Here is a 26350-nt window from a genome sequence, read left to right on the forward strand (position 1 = left end):
AAAAAACTTTTAACAAAAGGAGGGAAATAATGTGGCATTAATTTGGGGAAACTGCAAACAGGGTTTATAAACAAACCATGAGCAGAAGACCCACCACACAGTAAGCTGGGCAGTGTCCTTTTCCCCTCAGGTTCTTAAGTCCAGCAACCCAAAAGTCCCTTTAACATGCCTGTCCCTTCTCTGCACCCCACTCACAGTTGCTGTCCTTCGACAGTGCAGACCCAGAGTTCAGAGGGGTATTTGCAGAGTTCAACTCCCACCCTGGATGTGGGGTGGGGGATAGGGGAAGAGAAGGCGCCTTACTTGCCCCACTGCTCGGGCACTCACTCACCGCCCCTCTCGGTGGGGCTCTACTCTGGCACTCTCTGCCTGCTGCCTGCACCAAGATGTCTTCGAAGCCTTCCCCCTTAACACAGCTCTCAGTGATTTCAACTGTTAGTGGGAGATCCTCACTGCTGGTGCACATTGGGTAGTCTCTTGCATCAGAGACTCTGTCCAAAAGCAAGTCTAATACTTAGACCTAGGTATCTGTGACTTCAGCTCTGCAGCCTGTAACAACTCTCAACTGAGTCTAAACTAGCTCTGTTGTTAAACGGTAGAGAGAGGAACGGTCAAATGATGTCGGGGCCCTTAGGCAAGGCTCATACCACCAGGTACAAGTACCTGTGCCCGCCTTCTCTCAACTCACTGGGCTTTGGAATCCATGTCCCCTGACTAGCAACTTCCATTCAGTTGCGGGTGGGTCCCTCAATTGGGTAATGCCAAGTACAGTTCTGCTGTCCTTGATTCACACAGCAAGGATAACAATCCTTTATTACTCCTGCCCCAATAACAAGGAGACTGGGGATCCCACACCAGCCAAAAATGACCATTTGGGCAAGCAATCCCATCATGCTGAGCATGTAGGCAGGGTGGGTGTGCCCATGCAAACGAGATCAGCTTCTGAAGTCCTTTTCCACAGCTCACCACTAGATGTCGGGAGAGCTCATTCGGACTCGGCTTACATGATAACATTAGAAGAGAGTTCTCAATGCAAAATCTATTGTCACATATTATGCAGCTTCAGTTTGACCCCGCCCTACTCAACCCACAGAGGAGAGGGAGCTTGAGGAAAGGTAGTTATCGTCTAACCCTTCCAAGGGTGAGGGGACCATGGAGAGAATGCGCAATCATTGAGTAGGGTACAAGTGTCTGAGATACATAGCCTGCCCTCGTCAGATGTTACTGTCCCACCTTCCAACGGGAGTCCAGAAACTCCTCTACCAGACACTAGCTCCTTCTGCTGCCCTCATTTCTAATGCCTCTTACCAGCTAAGGAGAAATCAGAGTTTTGCTTTTGGCAGAGATTGGGTACTTGTGCTATAACCTCTGCTGCTGCAAGTAGTTTATTTTAAACACCATCTCCCAGTTCTTGTTAAACGTTTCTTTCTGGTTCCTCTGCCCGTATGCAGTGTCTGCACTGCAGCTGGGAGATCTTATTCCCAGCTCCCTTAGAGACCTACATTCTAGCGCTCTTTGAGCTAGGGTGCTAAAAATAGCAGTGTGGCCACAGCGGGCCAGCCACAAGAATACAACCCCATCAGAGATTGTAAGTATGTATTTGGGGTAACAGCCTGTGGTGCTGCAACTACACTTCTATTTTAGCGCGCTAGCTCAAGCGGACCTAGAGCGTGTGTCTACCAGATCTAGGAATCACACCTTCTAGCTGCAGCATAGACATACCCTTACGTGAGTGTATGTAGGACTTCTCCATCAGCTGACAAGCTTAATAGTGCTGTTTAGAACCATAGAATGCATCTGTCCAGGTGCCGGTTTTTCTTAAATCTTCCTTTGTACAGTATAGCAGCTGAACTGCTGCCATACATGGTCTGAATGGAGTAGCAGCTTCACTAACTGGCCAAAATGAAGTGGAGATGGCAGAAAAGCTTTCTCCGAAATACTTACTGCTAAAATGTTTCTGTCAGGCACATTTTGGGCTAAGAGGTTACTGAACTCGGACATGTCTAAGTCAGGAGTGGTGGTGTTGCACATTTTTGTATTTCAGTGAAAAGTAGGAATTGGAGATGGGGATAGGGGAAGTAAGAAGAGAATTTCATGAAAACCACAACAGAAAAAATTGGATTTAAAACACTGAATAACAGAAGCGATTTAACGCTTTGACAGGATGACAAGCTATAAAATAACTTGTAACTATGAAAGGCAGGGGCCCTGAGGTTGTACTTTGCTGCTTTTTTTTTGGGTTTTTTTTTTTTTTTTGCAACTTCTATATTTAGATGTAATAAAAGGTAAATTGAATTTTGGAATACATCTGAAAATGCGTTTACTAACACTCCTTATTAACTTAAAACTATTAAAAGTATCTTATTTTTTCCATTCTCAATTTTCAATGAAGAAAACTGACTTAAAGTAGTTTTTATTCCTCTAAGTCATTGTTGTGCCATTTTAAAAATCTTTCTAAAGGAGACCATAGTTCAGAATCAATTTCCTCTTTAACTGCATGTTAATTCTTAAAAAAAAAAAAAAAAAAAAAAAAAGTTAAAGTTCAGGGTTTTAAATGATCAGTAACCTTAAGTTACTTTCTTAAATTGGACAAGTTCTTATCACTGATCTAGTTTTTTAAATTTAAAAACCTAATCTAAGTCTTTGGTTTTTTAGGAACAAAGAACAAGTCTGGTTCACCGAACCAATGTATACCAAAATCAGCTGGACCATTTCTTCCAGCAAGGAAAACCAGTGAGCTAAGAGGCAACCAGCCATTGGGTAAAGTCTTTCTCATTTACACTTTGCAGTCTTCCCTTTCTTTAGTGAGAGCTTTGCTGTTCAATTTTTAAATGCTCAAGATTGCCAGTTCTAGCAGAGCTTCAGCTGTAGCTGAAACTTTGAAAGTGGAAGTGGATTTCACAAATCTGTTCCCAATACAAAAATCCCTAATTTCCTTTTTTTGTCATGGAGTGAAATACTAACCTTTCATTTTCTGGAAAAAAGATTAAAGGGCCTGTAATATCACTTGTTTATCTACATTTAAATTTGTATGTATAAAAACAAATGTTTTATAAGCAGGATTGGAATAATGCTTACTTAGAGTATACATACGAGATAAGGCCCAAATTTAGCACCTTCTTGGAGTTTTTGTTTAACTTAGAGTCCCTGTCAGAGCTTGCTCCTAAGCTTGGCTATTTCTAGGATAACACTTCTGCCCCTTTACCTCCCTGCCTCAGATACTCAAAACCTTTTTAATGCTGAATTAGAGTTTAAAAGGATATATCTAGTTGGTTGTCTACACATTTAAAAGTACAGATCTGAATCTTCATCAAAGGTTCTAGAATCTGATACCTTGTCATAGGTGTTCACTGACTACTCACAAAGTTCCTATCATGTGGTTAGAGTTAAAACTGAACTGCATCAGACACTGGCTAATGTACAGTAGTTAAGATACAATGCAAATTGTGTTGCCCCCTATTTACTGAAGCATATGCTTGTAAGGTCTCACATGGAGACTTTGATACTTCCTATGCACAGAGAGATGAGTTGAGCCTTTTAATTCTTAATTTTTATCTTTTCAAATTGGACCAAGTAACAGTGTTCTTGAAAACCAATAAACCTACTCTAAAATTCTTTATTTTTAAGTCTCTACCATGCAAGAGTTATCAGTAATAGTTCCACTTAATTGGTCTTTACACTAAAGGTTACTGTCAATTATATGGTCCTTAGGTCATACTAATAAAAGGCAAATTAGCTTTTTTTCCCTGTTAATTTGGAAGGTTACATTCTCTGGTGTGTAACCATTGGTTAACATTTTTTTTTCTCCTTTTTGAAAAGGATATGTAAATATTTGCCCACAGATGAAATAGCTGACAATTATTACAGGCAACTTCATTCTTAAAGGCCTCAGAAGTGGCAATACTGTGGACAGAATAAAATAGTACTATCTGGCTTACATGAAGCACAGTACTACCAGTGCTAACAAATGGGATAGTTAAAGGTCAAGCTCTTAACTAGTGATATCAATTAAAAGTGATTGATTACAGTAAAACAGGAATCTTGTCATGTTTCATTCTCGCATATCTTACCAACATATTAATGTCATAGCAAATTTTGGCATTAATATTAATAACTTACTGAATTATGTATGCCACCAAACAAGGAGGGTACATGTAAGGAGTTTGGGAAGATGCTCTTTTACCCACCTACCGGAACTTATTCATAAATCTTAATACAGTTTAGTTACATCCATATCTTCTCTGAACATTATAGGTACTCCTGTACTAAATGGACCCCGAAGACTGTTGTCAGTTTTCAATTCTGGTGAGTTCTCAAATCTCTTTTCTACCCAAATTGTTGTTAATGGATAACAAGGGGAGGTCCCCAAAATTATATATCCTTATATGCCATTCTTTAAGATGCTTTTGGTATAGTATCCTAGTGTTTCATTCTTAAATTAAGTAGCCTCACAAGAAGTTAGTATGATGTAACCAACCATGAAGACTCAAGGTTCAAACATACAATTTTACCTTTTTCCTCTGTGCTTTAGTTCTGTGCTATTAGACCATCCAGCTGCCAAACTGTAGAGTCGGTACTAATATTTGTCGTCTTATGCTTTGTAGACAAAATGGAAGTTTTTTCAAAGCAACATACAAGAACATATGGATAACAAATTTGGATATAGTGACTTTGCAGTTTAGTCATGTGACAGTAATTTGTCAAAACAAACTTGATGTGGTTTAGGAAAAATAGATTCATGTTGAACAAAAGCTTGTCTTCTTTTTTTTTTTAATGCCTTGTGCTGACAAATTCTTGACATCTTCTTTTTTTTAGTAGCAGCAGCCTCAGCATATGTTACTGTATGCTGTGCTTGAATGGTAGGTTGCAATTAACTAGAAATGTTGGTATCAACTTTTGTGACCCTGGGAAGAGTGACGAGATTAAAAATGTGGCTGATATTCTAAATAATTCTGTTCTGAGGCTTCTGTCTTGTATAATAGTTCTTCTCTCTCCTATATTTCATACCAGTCCACAAACCTGGAGCTAGTTCTTACCCAGCCAGTTGAAAAATGGCAGAATAAATCTTGGGTGGACATTCCCTTGTACATAAAGATCTTTCCAACTCACTTGAACAGATTAATGGGATCTTTGTCAAAAGAGATAAAAGGTCTGTGTGATAGGAACTTGCCACTGGAGCATTAATATGTCCCTTCACTAGAACTAGAAGCTTGCTGGATGCAACATAGGGTGGAAAAGTGCTACATGTCTCTGGAAGACCCTGCTACCTCCCAAATGAAGATTGGATGTCTTTCTGAAAGATGTGCTCTAGCTAACCAGAAGTTATGGGTCTAATGCAGGAATTACTGTGTGAAATTCTCTTGTTCAGGAGATCAAACTAGATTACAAATCACTTTTGGCCTTAATTTGTGGATCATATGTTCGCTTTTACTAAAGCAATACAATGATTCCAAGTCTCTGGAATTTGATCTTGTACGCAGGAGAAGAGAGAATTATTTTTTACTTGTTGGCTTCCTGTCTTTGAGATCTTCTATTACAAGTTCAGACCCTTGTCATGATGCAGCAGTTTAGCACAATGACTTTGAATAGAGGTTTACTTTGGTTTCTGCAGTCACTTATGTTTTGCTAATACTACTTTTTAGTTTCAGTGGAGTTCTGTGAGCCCATTTGTCCATCAGTTCAGAGAAGCAGAAAGGGTAATCTCACCAAGATTTAGCTGTTTTGTCACCATTTGTTGGCAATGGGCGCCATTAAACCTGTGCATCTGGACTGGAATAGAGATCTCTGGGGGAAAACGTTGGGAAATGAGTCTCTCCATTCATTTGCCAACAAAGTGAGCCACACTTTGTACACTGAAATACATAATTCATCACATGCCAGTGAAAGTTCATCCTCAAGTTGAAACACTTTATTTCCTGCTCTTTGGAATTATGGACCTTTCACCACTGTAGCACAATTTTTCCATTTTATGCTGACCAGCTTTTCTAATGCATTTTTTTTTTTGCTTTTTCAGAAGCTACTTTTTTTGTTTTTCATTCTTAATGATCAGATTACATAGAGCTGTATGAAAATGAAAAAAATGGTGTGAGCAATACTGTGGGGTTTTGTTTTGGATGTTCTGTAGCACAATGCTTTTACACTTCAAGGAAAAGTCAAGTGATCTTTTTCTTCAGAATAACTGAATGCCCAGTACCAGCTCGTGCCATGCAGAATGAGGCCCAGTTTTTTGTTTTTTTTGGTTTTGTTTTGAAGTAGCCTGTGGCTCTCACAGTAAAGCTTTTGTTCTAAAACATTTTAGACTTCCATCCTTGACTTGACTGTGGGGGGTGTCACTCTCATTCAGTGAAGACCAAGTAAGGTTTTTATTAATTGTCTGTATGCTGTATCTATGGCAGGGGTGGGCAAACTTTTTAGCCCAAGGGCCACATCTGGGTATAGAAATTGTATGGCGGGCCATGAATGCTCATGAAACTAGGGTTGGGGTGTGGGAGGGGGTGAGGGCTCCGGTTGGGAGGTGGGTTCTGGGGTGGGGTTGGGGATGGGGGGTTTGGGATGCAGGAGGGTGCTCCGGGCTGGGACTGAGGGGTTCGGAGGGTGGGAGGGGGATCAGTGCTGGTGGGGGGGGGGGTTAAGGGGGTGGGGGCTGGTGGCTCGGGCACAGGCTCCAGGCGGTGTTTACCTCAGGCAGCTCTCAGAAGCAGTGGCATGTTGCCCCTCCGGCTCCTACGTGGAGGCGCAGCCCGGTGGCTCTGCTGCGTGCCACCCTGTCTGCAGGCGCCGCCCCTGCAGCTCCCATTGGCTGCGGTTCTCAGCCAATGGGGGCAGCACTTGGGGCAGAGGCAGCGTGTGGAGCCCCCTGGCTGCCCCTACATGTAGGAGCCAGAGGGGGGCCATGCCGCAGTTTCCAGGAGCCGCGCAGAGGGGCCCCTGACCCTGCTCCCTGGCAAGCCCCAAACCCTACTCCCCAGCAGGAGCTCGATGGCTGGATTAAAATGGCTGGCAGGACAGATCCAGTCCAGAGGCCGTAGTTTGCGCACCTCTGATCTAGGCATAGGGACCCTGTAATATGCCTAATCCACAGGAAGTCTCCTACTGCTAATAGGTTGATTTTGATCTTTCTGTAGTAATGAAACTTGTACTTAGGGAAGTTACTGTTGCATTTAACGTCACTGGAGGAAAAGACACTTTTAGAATAAGATTTTTATCCTGTGACCATTTGCATATGTAGTTCACCCAGCTTCCACTCTGTTGCAGTAATTGCTCAAATTGGGGGCATTATTTAGATATAAACTAAGTGTCTTATTCATCAGTAGGGTATTGATATCTGAGTTTCAGGCACTCTACAGATTTGAGAAGACATCACTGTACTGGTTTTACACTTTGTTCATGTTTGGAAGACTTCTTTACAATCATAAGAACGAAAAAATTGTTTTCAAATAAGGATTTGTTTTCTCTGAAATCTAAATCAGTCACAATGAGTTTCAAACAGACTGGATTTTTCCTGAAGGCCAAGTGTTTTACAACACTGTCTTATTGCTACGCTGAAAATAAAATTTACGTTCATTAAAGGAAATTGAGAACTTGAGGTTTAACACCAGTCTCTACTAAGAACATAGCTTGTCAAATCTTTCAACCTGCTGAGCAATTCAAAGAAAGAACATTATACAAATGTGTTCTATTGCTAATGTAAATACTTTTAAAATTCTGAACTTGATTTAAAAAAAAATCCCCCTTCATGTAACGTGAGATGGAAATAGGATGCAGCTAACTGAAATGTGCATTAACGTGGAACATGAGTAGTGGCAAAATCCACGGCTGGCTTGGATTCAGGTTCATTTTATTCAAAATTGGAACAATTGGGTTTTGGGCCCTTAGCTAAGAACTATTTTTTTGCTTGGACTCAGCAAGGACTTAATCTCAGGGATTTATGGGTACAATATTATGAATCTATTAATTTGTGGGGGCTTTTGTGAAGGGCAAAGGGATTTGGCAATGACTAATTGAATTCATATGGTAATCGCTGATATTTTACAGAAACTATAAAACCTATTGCATTGGAGCTTAGCTGTGGGTTAAGGATGTTGCACATGTTTTGAAGTGTAACTTTTGCCTTGATATGCTTATTCAGCCATTAGCATAAAAGGTCTTGCTTCTGTTTTAAAATGTGAGTTCAGGGGTCTTCTCTGCAGTATGGCGTAATTTTCCATTTAGCTGTCTATTTGTAGAATTAACTGATCTTTTAAAGATCATGAGTGAAAACAGCAGTGACCTTGAGGTGTCCATTCAGTCCACACTGACTGGTAGACCACAATTGAAATGCTGGATTGGTGAAGGATATGTATAAGGAGGTATAGTATTTTAAGCCAAAACACTGTCTCCTGTGAAAGTGCAGTTAAGGCACTAGTCCCGGTGCTATTTTTGTGTAAGTGATGTAGCTACTGATTTGAGCAATCATTTTAGAAATCCTAGATACAACTTGAAAACCTAATGTTAGTTCACGGTAGCAATTCTGCAGATAGGTAGACTACTGTTATGTCGATTGATTGAAGCTGAAATTCTGAACAGAAAGTGCTGGCATGTAGATTTACACACCACTTCCTAAACCAGCATTTCTCAAATGCAGCCACCGGGGCCTCCTGTGGCCACCAGGGGCTTTTCTTGTGGCCACAGCTGCCTGGGCTGTGATGGGGGGAGGGGAGGCCTTCAGTAGTGGTTGGGCCCTGCCCTGCCTCTGGAGAGACACAAGCTGGAGGAGCAGGCAGCCAGTGAGTTCCTCACCTTCCCGGGGTCGGGATTCAGCACTTGGGTGGTGGGTGGTAGGCTCCATTCCCAACAATATTGAGGCTACTCCCAGTCCCAAAGAACCAGTCACTTTCCACAGGTCTTTTGCACCTCTGATCACACACCAAAGACCATGCTTGTAGCCAATCCTACAATTAACTAACTAAAGATTTATTAAGAAAAGGAAATGAGATTTACAATGTTAAAGGAGGTAAATATACACTCTCAAATGAGTTAGTCTTAGGGTCCAGAAAGTAGTAGAAGCTGTTGTGATGTGCAAGCTCTATAAATCCTTTTGGGTTAACCCCGGCTAAGCATCTTGGGGATCCTTTCCTTTTGCTTGGAATTTGGAGAGGGCAATAATTCTAAGCAACATAATTTCTTCTTGACTGGGATTTTTATTCCTTTCCCCCAGAGTTCAAGCTGTGATGGGATGAGTATTTGTCCCCTCTTCATGGGTGTGGGGGGAAAAAAATAAACAGTCTTTTGTCTGATGATTTTCTACAGTGGCTTGTCTGGTGTCTGTAGGCCTTTTATGGGGCAGGAGATGACACCTCTTGTGGTAAACTAGTATTTCACACTTGGTAATACTTCTCTCCTCACTGTGGGGATTTCTAGTTCCATAGTAAACACTTTCATAGTTAGAGCAAACAGTTAACTATTACCTTATAACATGGGATACAGATCTAATAAGTGAGATTAATGCATGCAGCAACTCACATGCATTTCATAAAGTCCAAACACTAAACACATCTCTATGAATCGAATATCAATTTTAACAAGACTAGCGTACAGGTGAGCCAGATTGGTTTCCAGCTATGCATTTGTCAGTATTCAGTGAGGCCTAGGGGCCTTGACATGAACTGGCACAAGGTCTGCCAGCATCATAAATACCAAATCAGCATGGCACATGTTGATTGGATAATAGTGGCTGAGAGATCTCAAAATGTAATTGTAAATGGAGATTCATTACATAGGTGCTGGCTTGAAGTGGTTTCCATTATATAGAGGGTATACAGTTTGGTCAATGGCGCTCATCACAGCCACTATCAAAATTGTTCCAGCATCCCTGAATCATTGAGTGTTGTTTCAAGTGGAATCCCAAAGGGATTGGTTCTTGGCCCTGTGCTGGGTAATACTTATCACGGACCTACAAGAAAAGAGAATAATTAATTTCTAATAGTTTGCAGATTGGGCGAGTGGTAAATAACAGGGACAGGTCCCTGGTGCAAAGCAATCTGGATTGTTTGGTGAGCTGGATACAAGAAAACTGAGTTTCAGTAAACCCAAATGTAAGCATGTAGGAACAAAGAATATAGAACATACTTGCAGGATGGGGGACTCTTGGGAAGCAGCAACTGTGGGGAAAAATTGGGGGGGTCATGGCTGAACATGAGCTTCCAGTGTGTTACTATGGCCAAAAAGGTTAATGTGATTCATGGGTGTATAAAAAGGGAATCTCGAGTAGGAGAGGAGAGATTACATGACCTTTGTATTTGGCACTAGTGTAACTGTTACTGGGATATGGTGTCCAGTTCTGGTGTCAACAATTCAAGAATGCTGATAAATTGGTGACAGTACAGAGAAGACCTATGAAAATGATTAAGATTGGAAAATATGGCATGGCTGCTACTCTGAAACCAGTGATATTCAAGGTGCTAAAAAAGACAGTTAAGGGGTGGCTTGATCGGTCTACAAGTATCCTCATGGGGAACAGAAATTTGAGAATAGGGGGCTCTTCCAGTCTAGCAGACAATGGTATAACAAGATCAGTGGCTGAAATAACACAAATTCAGACTCAGAATAAGACTGGGTTTTTTTGTTTTTTAAAACAAAGTGAGGGTAAATAATCATTGGAACAACTTACCAAGAACTGTGGAAGATTCTCCATTTTTGGGACTTTTAGATCAAGATTGGATGTTTTTCTAAAACGTGTGCTCTAGTTCAAACTGGAACTGATTCAGGGAACTTTTATGGCCTGTGTTATACAGATGATCACTATTGTCCCTTCTGGCCTTATCTTATGAATTGAGATGGGGAAATAATGGATTAGTTCAGTTCACTGGCAATTCTGAAAATTGAATAATTTTGGTTTGGGTCAGCAAATGAAAAATTAGTTATTCACACACACCTGCTGTGTGGTACAGCTTGTGTTGTGAGGTGCAGAAAAGCCTGGTGACCCAGGAACTCCTGGAAAGACTTCAGCTACTTTAGTCCTAGAGGTTGCAGTATATCTGATTAACAGCAAGGGACATCTGACCCTGCAGCAGCCCATACACAGCAGTGGGGAAAAGGAGCAGAGAATACAGACTGTATGAGGCTATTCAGTTCAGCCAACCCAGAGTCCGAATATGTGTCTGTGCACTCTCCTTCATACTTCTGCTCCTGCCTTTCCAGACCCAGCTTCAATTAAAGACTACTTCAAAACTGGATTGATGGGTGCTGATTAGCAGGGGGAAGAGCTTGTGCCTAGGACCATCAGATGGGAGGGGACTGGCTCTAAGTAGAAAAAGGTAAAGAGTGTGGGGGGTGTGTGTGTGTGTGTGTATGAATGCAGCAGGGAATTAAGTCAATTTGTGAATGAGGTTGTGGGTTAAACTGTGTATGTGAAGGGAGATGGTAGCGTAAGAGGGAGGAAGAGAAGGGACTTGTAGAGCAATAGTAAAGTGGTCATCCCATCCTGCCCTTGAGTGTAGTGTCCCAATTTTTTATTCTGAAAGAGTACCCCTTTTTCTTCCCATTTCTCCACCAAAAATACTTGTGTGACCATCTTGCCCCAACCAGTGCACAGTTTAAAAAAGAGGCTCAATCTGCGAGGAAGGGTATGGTAGAATACACAATGCTACCTGCAGCTTAGCTCCTCCACTTATTTTGGGTATCAGTCACTACTGGGGAGAGACCTACTTGTCAATGGTAAATAGATTCTTTGTTTGAGAGAGGGAGAGCTAAGAATTTCTGCAGAATTTTAAGCTTTTGTTTTAAAACAAATATATTTTCTGCCTTATGGATGTAATTTTCCAAATGTAAAGTGATGCAGTGATGTATTTCTGACCATGCAAATAGCTAGTGTCTCAGATACAGCTTAGCTTTCAAGTAATAGTATAAAATTGTGATACTATTTAGAATTGTGGGTAGCAGTGAAATGGACAAGAAAAATTTAACCTCATTTTTCTTGTGCTTAGAATAGCAGTGAGCTGTTATTTTCCATGTGCAGTTATATGGTTCTTCCTCAAACTGCATTGTTTTCTAAATTTCTATGGGATTTCTTTGGAAGAAAGGGAGCTGTGTTGTCATAAATATAAAGGGAAGGGTAAACCCCTTTAAAATCCCTCCTGGCCAGAGGAAATCTCCTCTCACCTGTAAAGGGTTAAGAAGCTAAAGGTAACCTCGCTGGCACCTGACCAAAATGACCAATGAGGAGACGAGATACTTTCAAAAGCTGGGAGGAGGGAGAGAAACAAAGGGTATGTGTCTGTCTATATTTTGTCTTTGCCGGGGATAGACCAGGAATGAAGCCTTAGAACTTTTAGTAAGTAATCTAGCTAGGTACATGTTAGATTATGATTTCTTTAAATGGCTGAGAAAAGAATTGTGCTGAATAGAATAACTATGTCTGTCTGTGTATCTTTTTTGTAACTTAAGGTTTTTGCCTAGAGGGGTTCTCTATGTTTTGAATCTAATTACCCTGTAAGGTATCTACCATCCTGACTTTACAGGGGGGATTTTTTTTTATTTCTATTTACTTCTATTTCTATTAAAAGTCTTTTTGTAAGAAAACTGAATGCTTTTTCATTGTTCTCAGATCCAAGGGTTTGGGTCTGTGGTCACCTATGCAAATTGGTGAGGCTTTTTATCCAACATTTCCCTGGAAAGGGGGGGTGCAAGTGTTGGGAGGATTGTTCATTGTTCTTAAGATCCAAGGGTCTGGGTCTGTAGTCACCTAGGCAAATTGGTGAGGCTTTTTACCAAACCTTGTCCAGGAAGTGGGGTGCAAGGTTTTGGGAAGTATTTTGGGGGGAAAGACGTGTCCAAACAGCTCTTCCCCAGTAACCAGTATTTGTTTGGTGGTGGTAGCGGCCAATCCAAGGACAAAAGGGTGGAATATTTTGTACCTTGGGGAAGTTTTGACCTAAGCTGGTAAAGATAAGCTTAGGAGGTTTTTCATGCAGGTCCCCACATCTGTACCCTAGAGTTCAGAGTGGGGGAGGAACCTTGACATGTGTATACTACAACAGGCAGAAGCACTAATATTAGGAGCTTTAAAACATGAAGCTTGCACAATTCAGCTAGAGAAATCTCAAAAGAATTAAGACAGAGCTCCTGTTATTGCTAGGGAATTAAGGCTGTCATAGTTACCAAGTTTCAGAGTAGCAGCCGTGTTAGTCTGTATCCGCAAAAAGAAAAGGAGGACTTGTGGCACCTTAGAGACGAACAAATTTATTTGAGCATAAGCTTTCGTGAGCTACAAATAAATAAATAAATTTTTGTTCGTTTCTAAGGTGCCACAAGTCCTCCTTTTCTTATAGTTACCAAGCTAACTGCACCTCGGACTCCTGGTCTCTCCAAGTGCATCTTGTCTCCAATCTCAGGCTTCTCACTTCTATTGGGGTGGAATAGTATGACTCTCGCACTCAAACCACACCCAGGATTGGAGTTCCCTGGGTATCCATCATAATTTACTTCAGCAGGTCTGACTGGTATCCAGCCCATGCAGTTCTGTTCCCTCCAGGGCAATAACCGTGGTAATCAGCAACCGAACAGCCTCTTTAAAACCAAGTGTTAAGAACAGAAGCCTTTTGGTGAAAGCTTTAAGTACTGGTGAAAGCAAATTTTAAAACCTACTGTATGAAAGTGTAGCTTTCCAGGTGTGTAACCATCTTCTGCATGGGGACTCTGGTACAACTAGCTCCCTATAAACTTGACTCCCTGTCAGTGCTCACTGGCAACTCCTTGGACAACTTCTGGCAATGCACTCATCTTTGCAGGAATTGAGCCACTTTTGAATTGTTTATATCCCTTTTATCTGGTAACTCCCAGCTCTGGAAAAATGTTTGCAACTGGTTGGAGATAGGCTCCTTCATGCTATCTGTTTCTTATTGCCTTTTAAGTGTGTGTTCGCATGTTTTTATCTGAAGCCTGTGTATCGCTTTTGTGCACAGACCCCACAGAATTATAGGTGTATAGATCAATATAGTTGGACAGGAAATTCTAATAAACCAATATACAGTAACTTGCCTTCTCTGATCTGGTCACCTACCATTTTTATAACATTGTGACATCTAAGTATTCATAACTTTCCATATCAGCTCTTAATGGAAGTTGCATCAATATAGTTAAACCAGTGCCACTTTGTGCATGGATTCTCAAGCAGATTTAAACATGGTTTAGTATTTCACTTGTCCAGAGAAATTTATTTAATTTTTAAATTGATGTAATATATCCACACAAGGGTTTGCAGTTGTTTTAACTGCAGTGGCAAGAGGGAGCGTAGACCAGCCCTTGGTGACACCAAAACCTTAGGTATTGTTTCCCTTCAGTAATTAACTTCAGGGGGTCAACACAGTTGAGAGAGGTCCCCACTCTTGAATTGCACATGTGGACTCAGGTGGAAAACTATTGATGACGTCTTTAATACTTCCCTACCTCACAGGGTGTTGAAGGTAACTTTGTTCATAAAGCACATTGAAATCTATGGGTGGAAGATAAATCCATTTATCACTTGAGGCTTTATCTTGAATATTCAGTTTCAGAAGACTTGATGACAAATCACAGCTAACAGAAGTCTTATTTGCTTTGACATCAGCTAGATATCACCAGCTAGGTTTACATAACGTTAATAACTTGTTTGCAAGTTAAGTGTAAGTGATGGCTTTTTAGTGAACCTGTGCTCTTTCCTTTCCCAGGTGTGTGTGTGTGGTTTTTGTTTTGTTTCAAGTGGAACGCAGTTGAGAAAATTTGCCTGGCTCTACTACAGTTGTGGTGGTGTTGGTAGGGCCTAGCCCTGTTAGTCTCTAATGACTCTACCCAGGAAAAACAGAAGCAAGACTTGCTGGTATCTCCGCTGTCCACCTCAAGTCAGCAGCCCTGTTCCATTTTAAAGACTTCTTTCTTCTTACATACTTTCTTTGCACCTCTTTTCTGTGTTTTGGTTTCATCCCCTTTGGTTTTACCCTCTGCTGTCCCGTACTTTTTTCTCATCATGTGTCCTGCTATATTTTGCTCCCTATCCTTCACTGGATAGCAGAGGGCTGCTCAGTAATCCTCATGGCTACCCTTGGATGTAGACTGTGCATGTTCTTGTCACAAAATCCCATCTCTATTTGTGTTCCTTGCAAGTGGGAGGTGACCAGTGTAAATCTAGTATTCAGCAGCATGCATTTTTAGAATTCATGTTCATGTAAAAATGTGCTGTTGCAAAAGGAAACGGACTATCAGGGTCCAAAACACCCCAAAAGGAGAACAGGGGTGTTGAACCCCTAAAGAATAAGCAGTTGAATCAACTGATTGTACAACGTTGTTGTATTATAACAATAACTACAATGTTACTGTACTATAAAAGTGTATTGAGCCATGTCTTTTTGTAAAATCCGGTGACATGCTGATTAATGACAGGTTTCAGAGTAACAGCCGTGTTAGTCTGTATTCGTAAAAAGAAAAAAGAAAAGGAGTACTTGTGGCACCTTAGAGACTAACCAGTTTATTTGAGCATGAGCTTTCGTGAGCTACAGCTCACTTCATCGGATGCATAGCATATCGTGGAAACTGCAGAAGACATTATATACACACAGAGACCATGAAACAAAACTTCCTCCCACCCCACTGTCCTGCTGCTAACAGCTTATCTAAAGTGATCAGCTGTTAGCAGCAGGACAGTGGGGTGGGAGGAAGTTTTGTTTCATGGTCTCTGTGTGTATATAATGTCTTCTGCAGTTTCCACGATATGCTATGCATCCGATGAAGTGAGCTGTAGCTCACGAAAGCTCATGCTCAAATAAACTGGTTAGTCTCTAAGGTGCCACAAGTACTCCTTTTCTTTTTTCTTTATGCTGATTAATATAATTGTGAAATGTATGGATTAACACTCTATATGAGGAATTATGGATACTTACTGATATTATGCTTTTAAAGTCGGTGGTCAAACAAGAGAAACCGGTTATCTCCCTGTCTCTAACATAAATTAAGCAATCAAAGCCCTATTTACATAGGAGTCAACAGGGGGATTGGAAATCAACAGGAAGAGAACAGCAACGAGTCATACTGACTCTGGGGACAAAACAGTGAGTTTGGGGAAATACAAGCAAAAAAAGCTATTTTGGCATCCATCTCTTAAGGGACAAAGAGGCCATTGCTCTTGGAATCTGTGAAAGGTGTATCCTTCAGCCATGTGGGCTGAGGATGCTGAAAACTGATTGTGAGAAATTGCCTGAGACCAGTAGTCTAATCTGTTAAACTTTAGACACAAAACAAAAATAAAACATGCTTTTCTTGTTTCTATTATGCTGGCTTCCTAGTAAATCCTGTTGGACTACGGTTCTCTGCTTTCTAGCTTTCAACTCCAGATTTAAAAAAAAAACATTTTTTTTGTTTGTTTGGCTGTGTTACAGGCCTAGAAATCTAGGACGGCATTTCTTTCTACTTAAAGGTAGAATGATTTAATAACTTGCATCGTAAAGGAGTGGGGAAAAATATAAACCTTTTGGGTCATTTAAGTATATACTGAGCCAGCATGTTGCACAGGGATTTGCATAACGGTGATTTACAGTAGTGTTTGAATCAATCAGTTATCAGATTACAGCTGAATCTAGACATACTGGTTTCTTGTTGAAGTCCAGAGCATGTCATAATACTAAATTAAGATTAGTACTTCCTTGATCTTATCCCAGTACTCTGAAATGTGCAGGGCCACAAAACTGAATGGTACTTATGAGCCTTCTAAATATGAAACTTTGTACAGAATAGCATTATTTTCTGTGGACTTGTAAGGACTTAAATATGGATGTAGTGGTATGTTCAATATATGTTAAAAGAAGCTTTCTGTTAGAAAACTTTAAACATAATTAAAGTAAGTTGTTGGGATAAATTCAAGTCAATTAGAAAATTGTCAGAATGGAATCAGAATTAGATGAATGAAACAAGTCTTGATTATATTGAGGGGGGAGGAGAACTAAAATACGCCTTCAGGAATATTAAAGTAATTTTCTTAACCGTCTCTGAAGAACAATTACATGATCTGTGACATTACTGGGTGATATTCAGCTTGGAGACCACCCACTTTCCCCTCCTCCTCCTGCTAGGTCTTCATTCCCATTGAGTCCCGTAACAGATTAAGCATGAACAGTGTGATGTAATTCAGAGGCTGCTGGTCTCCTGAATCACTAAGAGAAGGTTTTATTCTGAGGACAAGCTTTGTTTCTGCAACATCTGGTGGGGAGAGAGGCTGCCAGCAGCATTTGCATTGTGGATATCTTTCTCACATTCTCACGAAGGAATGAGGGATATTTGTTTTCTAGTCTTGTTTTCCTTGCCAAGTATAGCTTGGCCTCAATCAGTGGTGAATTAAAATATATAGTATGTGACAGTATATGGAGGCTGTTTCTTGCTTGTCTGTCTTCCAATCGCTCTGAAGACATGTTATGGTCTCCGAAATTTTCCTTATCCAACATGCGTGTGCGACTGACTGCAAAGGGACTGCTCCGAAACCTTCGACTTCCTTCTGGGTATAGGAAAAGCACAGTTATATTTCATACAGGTTTGTATTTTTAAACCTTGTACTTAGTGTGTGCCTTGGGGACATCTTGTTTACCTCAGCAGCTGCCTATTAATAATTAAAATGTATTCTGGGCATGAAACATTTCATTTTTCACAGAAACCTAAAGCTCTTATAGAAATTAAGTCCTAGTTTATAAAAGTGGACAGTTTGATCTTGGATTTCTCATGTGGGGGTGTGTGTGTGTGTTTGACCTGCTCATCTGGAAAACATAGTATTCTATTTGTTTGTGGAGTGCTGAATTGGAATTGACACGTTTTTCCAGATCCAGAAATAGAATCTGGAAATTGATCACCATTAAGCATCTCTTTAGTATTTTTATATTGTGGGTAGATACATACTGTGATATTTTCCCTTCTCTGCCCCTTGAAGGGGGGAAAATGGGGTACAAAATCATGTTGTATAGCTTTTTCTTGAGGGTTATGTAACTTTGCTTGACTACAGTGTATCTTAATATCCCTGTTATAGATATAAAAATAATTCATGGTTTGTAAGCAGGGAGAGTAAATTTCATCCTTAAAGAAAATCCTTTTTAATTTTAGCCGTAATAGCAATGTGATTGGAAGTACAGATGTTTTCTTTCATATGACTCTAGCTACAATATATTGTAGCAAAAATATTTTAAAATGTTTTAAAGGAATGTAATCTGATTTGTCTTCAGTGAATTTTTTCCTAAGCATCAAGTCGCATGTTTTTATCTAGTAAATATATAAATGATTATGGATGCAGTTGGGTTTTTTGTGTGAAATTCCTTTTGTGGAATACAGTTGCTATATATGGGGTCTATATTAGGCAGGGGAAAGTAAAAAAACAAACAAACAAAAATGTTCTCCCACTCCCACTTTGTCTGACTGATCTTTTCTCCTTCTTCCCCTCCAAACGTAAGTTTGTGCAGCTGCCTGTGTCTCGTTTTGCCTCCCAGGCATCTCCTTTCTCTCTTGGCCACCACTCATCTCTTCTAACATCTCATGGAATCTCTAGGTCTCCTTGACAGGCCATTTAGCTCTACTAGTCACTGTTTTCTCATCTCTCCTGGCATTTTGTATGTCTGCGTACATTTTATCATGGCCTCTTTCCTCCTCTATCAGTCTTCTGGCAAGTTAATGTCTGTCTCTCAGCTCCCACTTAATGTTAAAAAGGGTTAGGAGGTTGAATGCAACATAGAATCTCCAAGCAGACTTTCAGCTATGTAATATAACCTGTAAGATAACTTTTAATGTAACTTGATGTTGCAAAACTCTTTATGGATAAATCTCCATATCTTTTCTACTTATCTGAATGTTACTAACAATCTGATGTCTTCACACACAGCATGTCTCAGGAAGTACAGGTCTAGCAATAATGCAAGAAATCAGTCAATCTTAAACTTATTCTTTATTGGTTACCTGAATTTGTATATTTTAAAATAGTAAAATATACCTAAGGCCCTTTGTTAGTGGTTTTTACCTTTCTCCCCCTGAAAAATTCCTAGGTTTTACAAAAGGTATTTGTTTTTTACTGTTTTTTTTTAACCTAATTTTGGGATTCTTTCTTGTGGTCAAGAAAATCAATAGATTATATTAATTAGATGTACTTATATTAATAAATTAGACTAAGTGTAAATGTAAGGCTGTCCCTTAAAGTAAGGCAATGTAGTGTAAGATATTCTTACGCATGTACAAATGCAAGTGTACACACTCGCAAAAAGAAAAGGAGTACTTGTGGCTAAATTGGTTAGTCTCTAAGGTGCCACAAGTACTCCTTTTCTTTTTGCGAATACAGACTAACACGGCCGTTACTCTGAAACAGTGTACATACTGTTAATGTAGACTTTAAATACACATTTTTGTTGCTTTTTTTTCTGTCTTCCTGTCTCCCAGTATTAACCCTGGTATTTACCCAAATAACTGAGTTATTTTTGCACTGATTTTCACTAGCTGCTTTTTAATAAATACCAATAAATTCCCAGGAAACATTAAACAAAAATAAAGGGCCTTGAATATACCCAGTGAATCTATAGTTGTATATAGTATTAATCAGTTTAAATTTCCAATATCATGTTGTAATCTTAAACAAAAAAAGACTTGCATTGTTAGCATTAAGTGGACATCTGAATAAAATCTGCCTCCAGATATTCCTATTCATAAAAAACTATTGAATACAGTACATGAAATATATTGGTGACCACAAGTCCTAGTTATACAAACATCCCTATAAAGAGATTCTGGCTGGCTGTCTTTTTCATGCTTTCAGGTATGACCCACAGCCCTTGAAATGGTAGTCAAAGTTCAGCTAGACCATGCTTCTCACTTTTCTCATCTCTTGTCACGTCAGTGCTTCTGAACAAACAGCAGAGCATATAACTGCACCAGCAAAGAGGGTGACCAGTGCTGAATATATGTTAAACTAGCTCACGTTCAATACTGGGTAGTAGTATATACATTCATCGGCGTTTTACCCCTGTTAACTCAGCATAATATATTGACAATTTTATGTTTTTATGTAACTTGAGAGCAGATAAAGCTTGTGTGTGGGCCTCTTACCCTGAAATAAGGGTGACAACGTAATAAAATTCATGCACATGATCATGCTATACATAACACTGATGTTTCAGATCATCAGGAATAAGCCTATTTATACTGCTGCAGCATCAGCCAGCATGTCTCTTAACACAGTGATTTCATTGCATTTAAAAAAAAAGTAGCATCCTCCCTGGATCTCGCAGCATGCCCAAGTGATCACACTGTATTTTTATAGTGTGGACTCTGTTTTAATAGAGATTATCATGGACCCCCTCTCGGTTGTAATTGCATAGATGGCTTTCCTTCCCTTTCATGAGCGTAACCTTCTTGTGACAGATATGCTAATTGCTTATACAGCTGTAGTAATCAAGTAATATATTTAATATGATTTAGCAGATTGAAAATAAAGGAGACAGTACCAGCTGACATGCTACATCTTCACAGACCACCGGCAGCTCACAGATCAGATTCAGAACCTCTGGGAAAATAGGATTTAACTTCTGTCATGAGGAATGGTATCAGAAGTTACTCACAGATTTGTAATGCTCTGTTTTCATCCTCATTTGTGAAAGTCTCAAAGCAACCCGTTGTTTTTTTTTTTTTACAGTATGTATACATTCTGTAGATAACTTAGAGATAATATGAAATCTGAAGTCTACATAGTGACCTTATTAAAAAAAAATCATCCTTGAGTTCCCTCCTTCAGACATTCTTATTAAAATAAGTCATAGTTAGCTTATTCAATCTTAAATAATGGCAAAAAAAAAAATCTTAATCAGCATGTGTAAGTGAAGAGTTAAAAGTGAATCATCATTTTGATGTTTCATTAATGAAGAGACAAACATACTTCCTATATTACTGACTGTTTAAGAACATGTTTAACCCAAACAGTGAATAGAAGTGATCTTAAGTACTTAATACTCTTCATGCATGATTGGTGTGACGGATTAGATCAGCATGTCTGGATGGTTGTCACCTTTAAGAATGTTGGAGAAAGACAGTCTTGGACCATACATATATTCTCTTTCCTTTTTTATACAAAGCAGTACATTTGACAAAAGGACCTAATGATGGTAACTGAGAGCAAAACTACAGTGGTTTGCAGTACCATAATTTTTGAAGGATTGTGGGTGAAACTACATAGTTCCTTGTATTATTCATATACTTTGAGTCTCACAAAACAAAATCTTAGTATCCTGCTTTTGGCTTGCTTTAAAAAAATAAAAATAAAAGAGAGAGAAATAAATGGTAGCTATGTGGCTGACTACTTGACCTGGAAACATGACTTCTCATATCAAGACAGCCAATGCACAGTCATATCATGACAAGAATTTCAGACCATTGTAACCCCAAAAACCTTTCCCCCTCAAACTCTAAAATGATCAGACAAATCAATACAGACCTAGCACGTTTTAAATCAGGCAGATACCATTTGTTTGTACAACCTAGTTTTTAAGACCACTCATCAAGTGGTCCATGTGAGGTGGGAATCTATCAAATTAAGGGTAATAAAGCAGTGCCTTCAAAGCACAATAACACACAATTTCCAGAAGGCTCATACCTTGGAATTGTCACTTAATCTGAATATTTTCTTAAAATCAACTTTCCTATAGTACTGTTCTTTTTAGAAATAACTAAAACACAGAATAGTCAAATAACTGCAAAGTCGTTTGATACAGTAGCAGGGAGCTATCAAAAATGCCTTTGAAACTGCTACAAGAAATTAACTAAATCCAAAAGTCTACCAGAGACTGATTTAGTTTAATATAGCAGAAATGATGCAACCTGTACATAATGATAAATATTCATTTCACAAGACAAGGAAAAATTGAAAAACAGAATATCACTCTAGCAGTAACTCTAGAGCAAAATCTTCAGGGTAATCAGCATGACATACTTATTTGAACTTAAAAGCTAGTATAGCAGATTCCAAACTATTGTCATACACATCTGTCTGAGTGACTCAACCATATTTATTGGCACTGTATTGGGTAAAAACCCTATGGAAACAAATGCTAGTTATTCTTAAAACTAGTATCATGTATTCTATTGTGTAATGAGAAAAAAGCATCAGGATAACTTATGGTGAAATCTTCTCAGCACTACAGATAACTGCCAGTTCTGATAATCTGTTCTGGCAACCACACAGAACCACCAGTCCTTCAATTTCAATCCCAAATGCTTGAATTAAATGGACAATAAAACTTGACGTTATCTGTTATATGCCTATTTTAACTTCCGTCCATACCTTTAAATCTATGCTTAATCAGTTTAAGGTAATCAGAAACCACCCCCTCATCTAGTCTGACCTTCTGTGTATCTCAGGCCATCAACAGCACCTGCACATTAAATCAAAATTTGACCAAAATATTACAGCCCACAGGAGACTTTTATGTGCTACAGGCAGAGAATAGGGGGGACCAATGTGTGATGCCCTGCAGTGGCAGAGAATTGGGTATCTCTAAATCAGACAGTCCCAGCAAATGACCTGCGCTCCATGCTGCAGAGGAAGGGGGGGAAAAACCCTCAAGATTACCAACAATCTCATCTGGGGGCGAACTTCTTCCTCACCTCCCCCCTACATGGGGTGGTCAGTTGGACCCTGGGTATGTGAACAAGAACCAGCCAGCCAAGCAGCTGAGAGAGTGCTCAGCGCACTGGGCCATGGTGTCCAATGTCCCAGCTCCAGCTATGGCCATCTCTGATCCTTCAGAAAAAAACCAGAATACATGAGAAGGCAGGGGGAGGGGAGGAATCCCTGCCTGACTGCTAGAGGTGACCCAACCTGATTTCCTAACAAGCTGCCTAAACATGGAGTGACTTAATCAGTTATTTCATATAAAATACCTGATCTTTCATTTTCCTATTTAAGAATTCAATAGCTGACATGAATGCCCCATTTAAGCTTGAGGTTTAATCACGGTAAACTGAATTGAAAGCTTTGCATAGTGTTGTGGAGGGCTGGTAGCTATCCCATTAGCTGTCACCTACAGATTTATCCTCAAGTGGTAGAGGCCTGTGATGTTGGAGTTATAAGTTCATGACCATTTCCATTGACAGCTGTGGCTTATTATGGAGAGGAGCTGACCCCTTTCCATAATACTTAAGATTACAGCCACCTTCCCATTTTAAGGCTGACTTTTGTTTCTCCCTTCTCCCCCAAAGGAAACTCCAGGATTTTCCAAATTACTCTTCTTGCTTTTCCTGCCCACTTTGTGTGCCTCTCCCATTTTGGCAGGGGGAGAAGGTGCCCAGGTCTGTTGGAGATGAGATCACGGAAGAAGAGTTTTACGGCCAAAGGGTTATATAGACCAATCGACACTCTCATAAATCTGCTCAAATTCCTGCACTTAGTTACATTAGCTGTAAAGTGGGGGATAATGCATGTCTGTGTAAAATTATTAGAAAGCTACAGAAAAAAGCACTAAGTGCATTACTAGCTGCATTTTTAGATGGGGTAACTAAAGCAGAGAGATGTTCAGTTGCTTAGCAGGAAGGCACTGTGGTCTAGTTTGGGATGTTGGCTGTGGAACAAATGACAGTGGGTTCTAGTCTGTCACTTAATGGGTCATGATTTTTAGTACTTCACCAATACTGGAATGAAGCAAAGCTGTCATACATCTGGCTAACTTAACTTCAGATGTGATGTGCGCATCTCCATTGTGGATTGAATGAGATGAAGATCCACAGGCGCCACAATTAGTTATCAGCAGCACTCAGACCTTTAACTTGGCAATATGTGATGTGCCAAATTTAAAAATGTTTTATTTACCTGCATAAGGAAACATGAAATATTAAAGAAAATAGCTACTAAAGCAAGGCAGTAGTTCTTAGTCAAGTATGACTTAATGTGTAAATAAAAATACAAAAATTCATTTTTCTTATCACAAGATCTTTAATTATGACTCAAAACAAATATTCACCCATTATCTCAAAATACAATGTTTTGTAAAGAATATAATTATGTATAGGATAATGACACACATTGGTCAGCCTTAAATGCAAGCCCTGCGTAGTTGGTGGTTTAGGTGAGGCTGTGGGGCTTTTATTTGTGGGGAGGAAGAACTGGGGTTTTGAGAGAGCAGAGATGGGTTAACTTAAATATGCGGCCCCTTTTCGTATGTGGCACATGGTTGGTTTGTTCCTATGGCTCTTAGTTGGGTTGTATTTTTAATGATCTATGAAGTGCTCCTGAAGCATTCTTTGAAATCAAAGTAAAAAATTAATAAAACTGATATTTTGCACTCTGCTTCCTAAAAGAGTAACTTAGGTGCTAAAATCAGGAAAAGAAAAATACATAAAGCTCCAGTAATCTGTGGATTCTAATTAGGGTTATTGTGTACCCCAAAATGCATTTTGTTTCCTTGATATAAACAATATATATGTGTTTAAGCAGTATAAGATTTATTCTATAACGCTTAAGTTTCCTTGCTTTCTAGCATTTGGGTTTTGTAACAGAGCAGTAACAACACCACTTAGCAATCTTAATGGCTTTTAAATAAAGGCTTTTAAAATTTTCAAATTCCAGCCTTTGTCATGCCCGTCGTGAAATCCGTACAAGTGAGCCTGGTATCAAAGGGCAGATGACTTTTGGTAATAAGAAAACAAAGGGTTTCTATTACCAACCTGCTCAATTTAATTTTAACTTTCTACAGCACAAAGAAACCATTCTATGAGGAAAGTGATGCCCTTTAGCTTCAGTGCTGGACCATGGTAGTTTGGGTACTTGTAGCTTGATTTCAAGACAATGATGAATTGGTTCATTGTTTTGTAGTACTGTTAGCAATTTGAACTTTGTAGGCACACAAGCCCTTGCACTTTGAAACGCGTAATATTTGTAGAGCAAAAGAGTTGTCAAGTTACTTGTTGGCTGAAGTAGATTTAACTTTAATCAGTCAAAATCTTGCTGCACAGTATGTTCTCTACCTGTAGTACTGTGGGGCTGTTACTGAATGGATTGGGACCATATGAGCCATTACTTTGGTTACAGGTCCATGTCACATGGTAAGTGCAAGAATCACTGGTGTTGTAGACCAGTGTCATTCATTGGGTACAGAAGTTTATATTGCAACCTGCAAAAGAACACCCACCCCTCATCACTGAAGAACATTAAGTGGGGGGTGGGGTGGGGGCGGGGAGGGTATTGGTCTTATAGTCTACCTTTTAATGCTTCTGGGTAGACAAGGTGCCAAAGCTCAAAATGTCTTCATGTGGACAGTCACCAAATACCACACTGTATAGCAGTCATTATGGGGTAAGGTGACCTAAGAAGACTGTGGCATGGCAACAGATTTTGCAAGCTGGACTCTTTTGGAAGAAGTAAAGAAAATCAATATGGCTTATGCTTTGGAGACTGGAGTAATCAACCTGGCTGATTTCCAGTTAGTGGTTCACAGAAGTCAATGTCCATTCTGATTTAGTCCAGTTGCCTTTGATAGCTGACAAAAGTTTTGTTAATACTTGTGACCCGTGGCTGAGATGGAAGAAATCTTATTGCATTGGTTCCATTCATTTCTCTGTTGTGAAATAGTCACATTGGGTCAACCGTTAAACTGTTCTGAGAGCACTGGTCTTTCATGTGTGGTTATACAAGGTTCTGTGCTACGTCTTTTCAGTTTAGCATGTACTATCAGGCTAACTTAAATTGTGACCCCAGGACCTCCCTATGCCAACTGCCAGAGGGCAAAGGAGAACATAAGGGTGCAGGGATCCCCTGGGTTCACCAAAAGAATCGTCTCTGAAGCCTATGTCACAAGGGTGGTCATAATTATTGTAAGATGTGTGTATGGAAAACATGTGAGCAGAGGTGTGAGTCTGTATATTCTTTGAGTGATGCCACATGTCCATTCCACTGTAGGTGTGTGTGCACGCTTGCCAGAGGTTTTTCCCCTTAGGTGATACCCATCGGAGTGGCACAAACACGTATTGCATGCAGGCATAAAGGGTGGAGCTGCCCCTAATCCTCTCCTCAGGTCTTTCCTACTAGCTCTGACAACTGTTGGAGCTCCCTTTCCTTGTTTCTGCAAGTCTTGTGGTCTCATGTGTAAATAGTGCCCTTTTAGTTTCTGTATGGTTCGTTAGTGTAGTTTTAAAATTTGTTGGTGTGGCTCTGGCACCCAAACTGGCTACTGGACCCAGTACAGGAGATATGCTGCATGCTCCAGGTTTCGAGCCCTGCCACTCTTGTGGTTAAGCAATACTATCAGCAGCCCTCACCCCAGCTGTCTTCAGTGCATGGGGGAGGCTCATGTAAGTGACATATGTAGCATCTGTAAGGGCTTTAAGCCCACTTCAAAAGGAC

The 26350-nt window shown here is 39.9% G+C and overlaps 1 protein-coding gene across 5 annotated transcripts in view; it reads left to right on the forward strand.

The window, feature by feature from the left end:
* MTUS1 (microtubule associated scaffold protein 1) overlaps nt 1-26350 on the forward strand; it is a 190351-nt gene that overhangs the window by 63190 nt on the left and 100811 nt on the right. For 4 of the 5 annotated variants that reach the window (XM_074951328.1, XM_074951327.1, XM_074951326.1 and 1 more), the window contains 2 exons: nt 2656-2760; nt 4255-4305. In XM_074951328.1, coding sequence (XP_074807429.1) covers nt 2656-2760; nt 4255-4305 — 156 coding nt within the window. Of the gene's footprint in view, nt 1-2655; nt 2761-4254; nt 4306-17109; nt 17531-26350 lie in introns of those variants that run through there. The other variant, XM_074951331.1, reaches the window with a different exon arrangement.

Source organism: Natator depressus, chromosome 4 (assembly GCF_965152275.1).
Source record: "Natator depressus isolate rNatDep1 chromosome 4, rNatDep2.hap1, whole genome shotgun sequence".
NCBI lineage: Eukaryota > Metazoa > Chordata > Testudines > Cheloniidae > Natator > Natator depressus.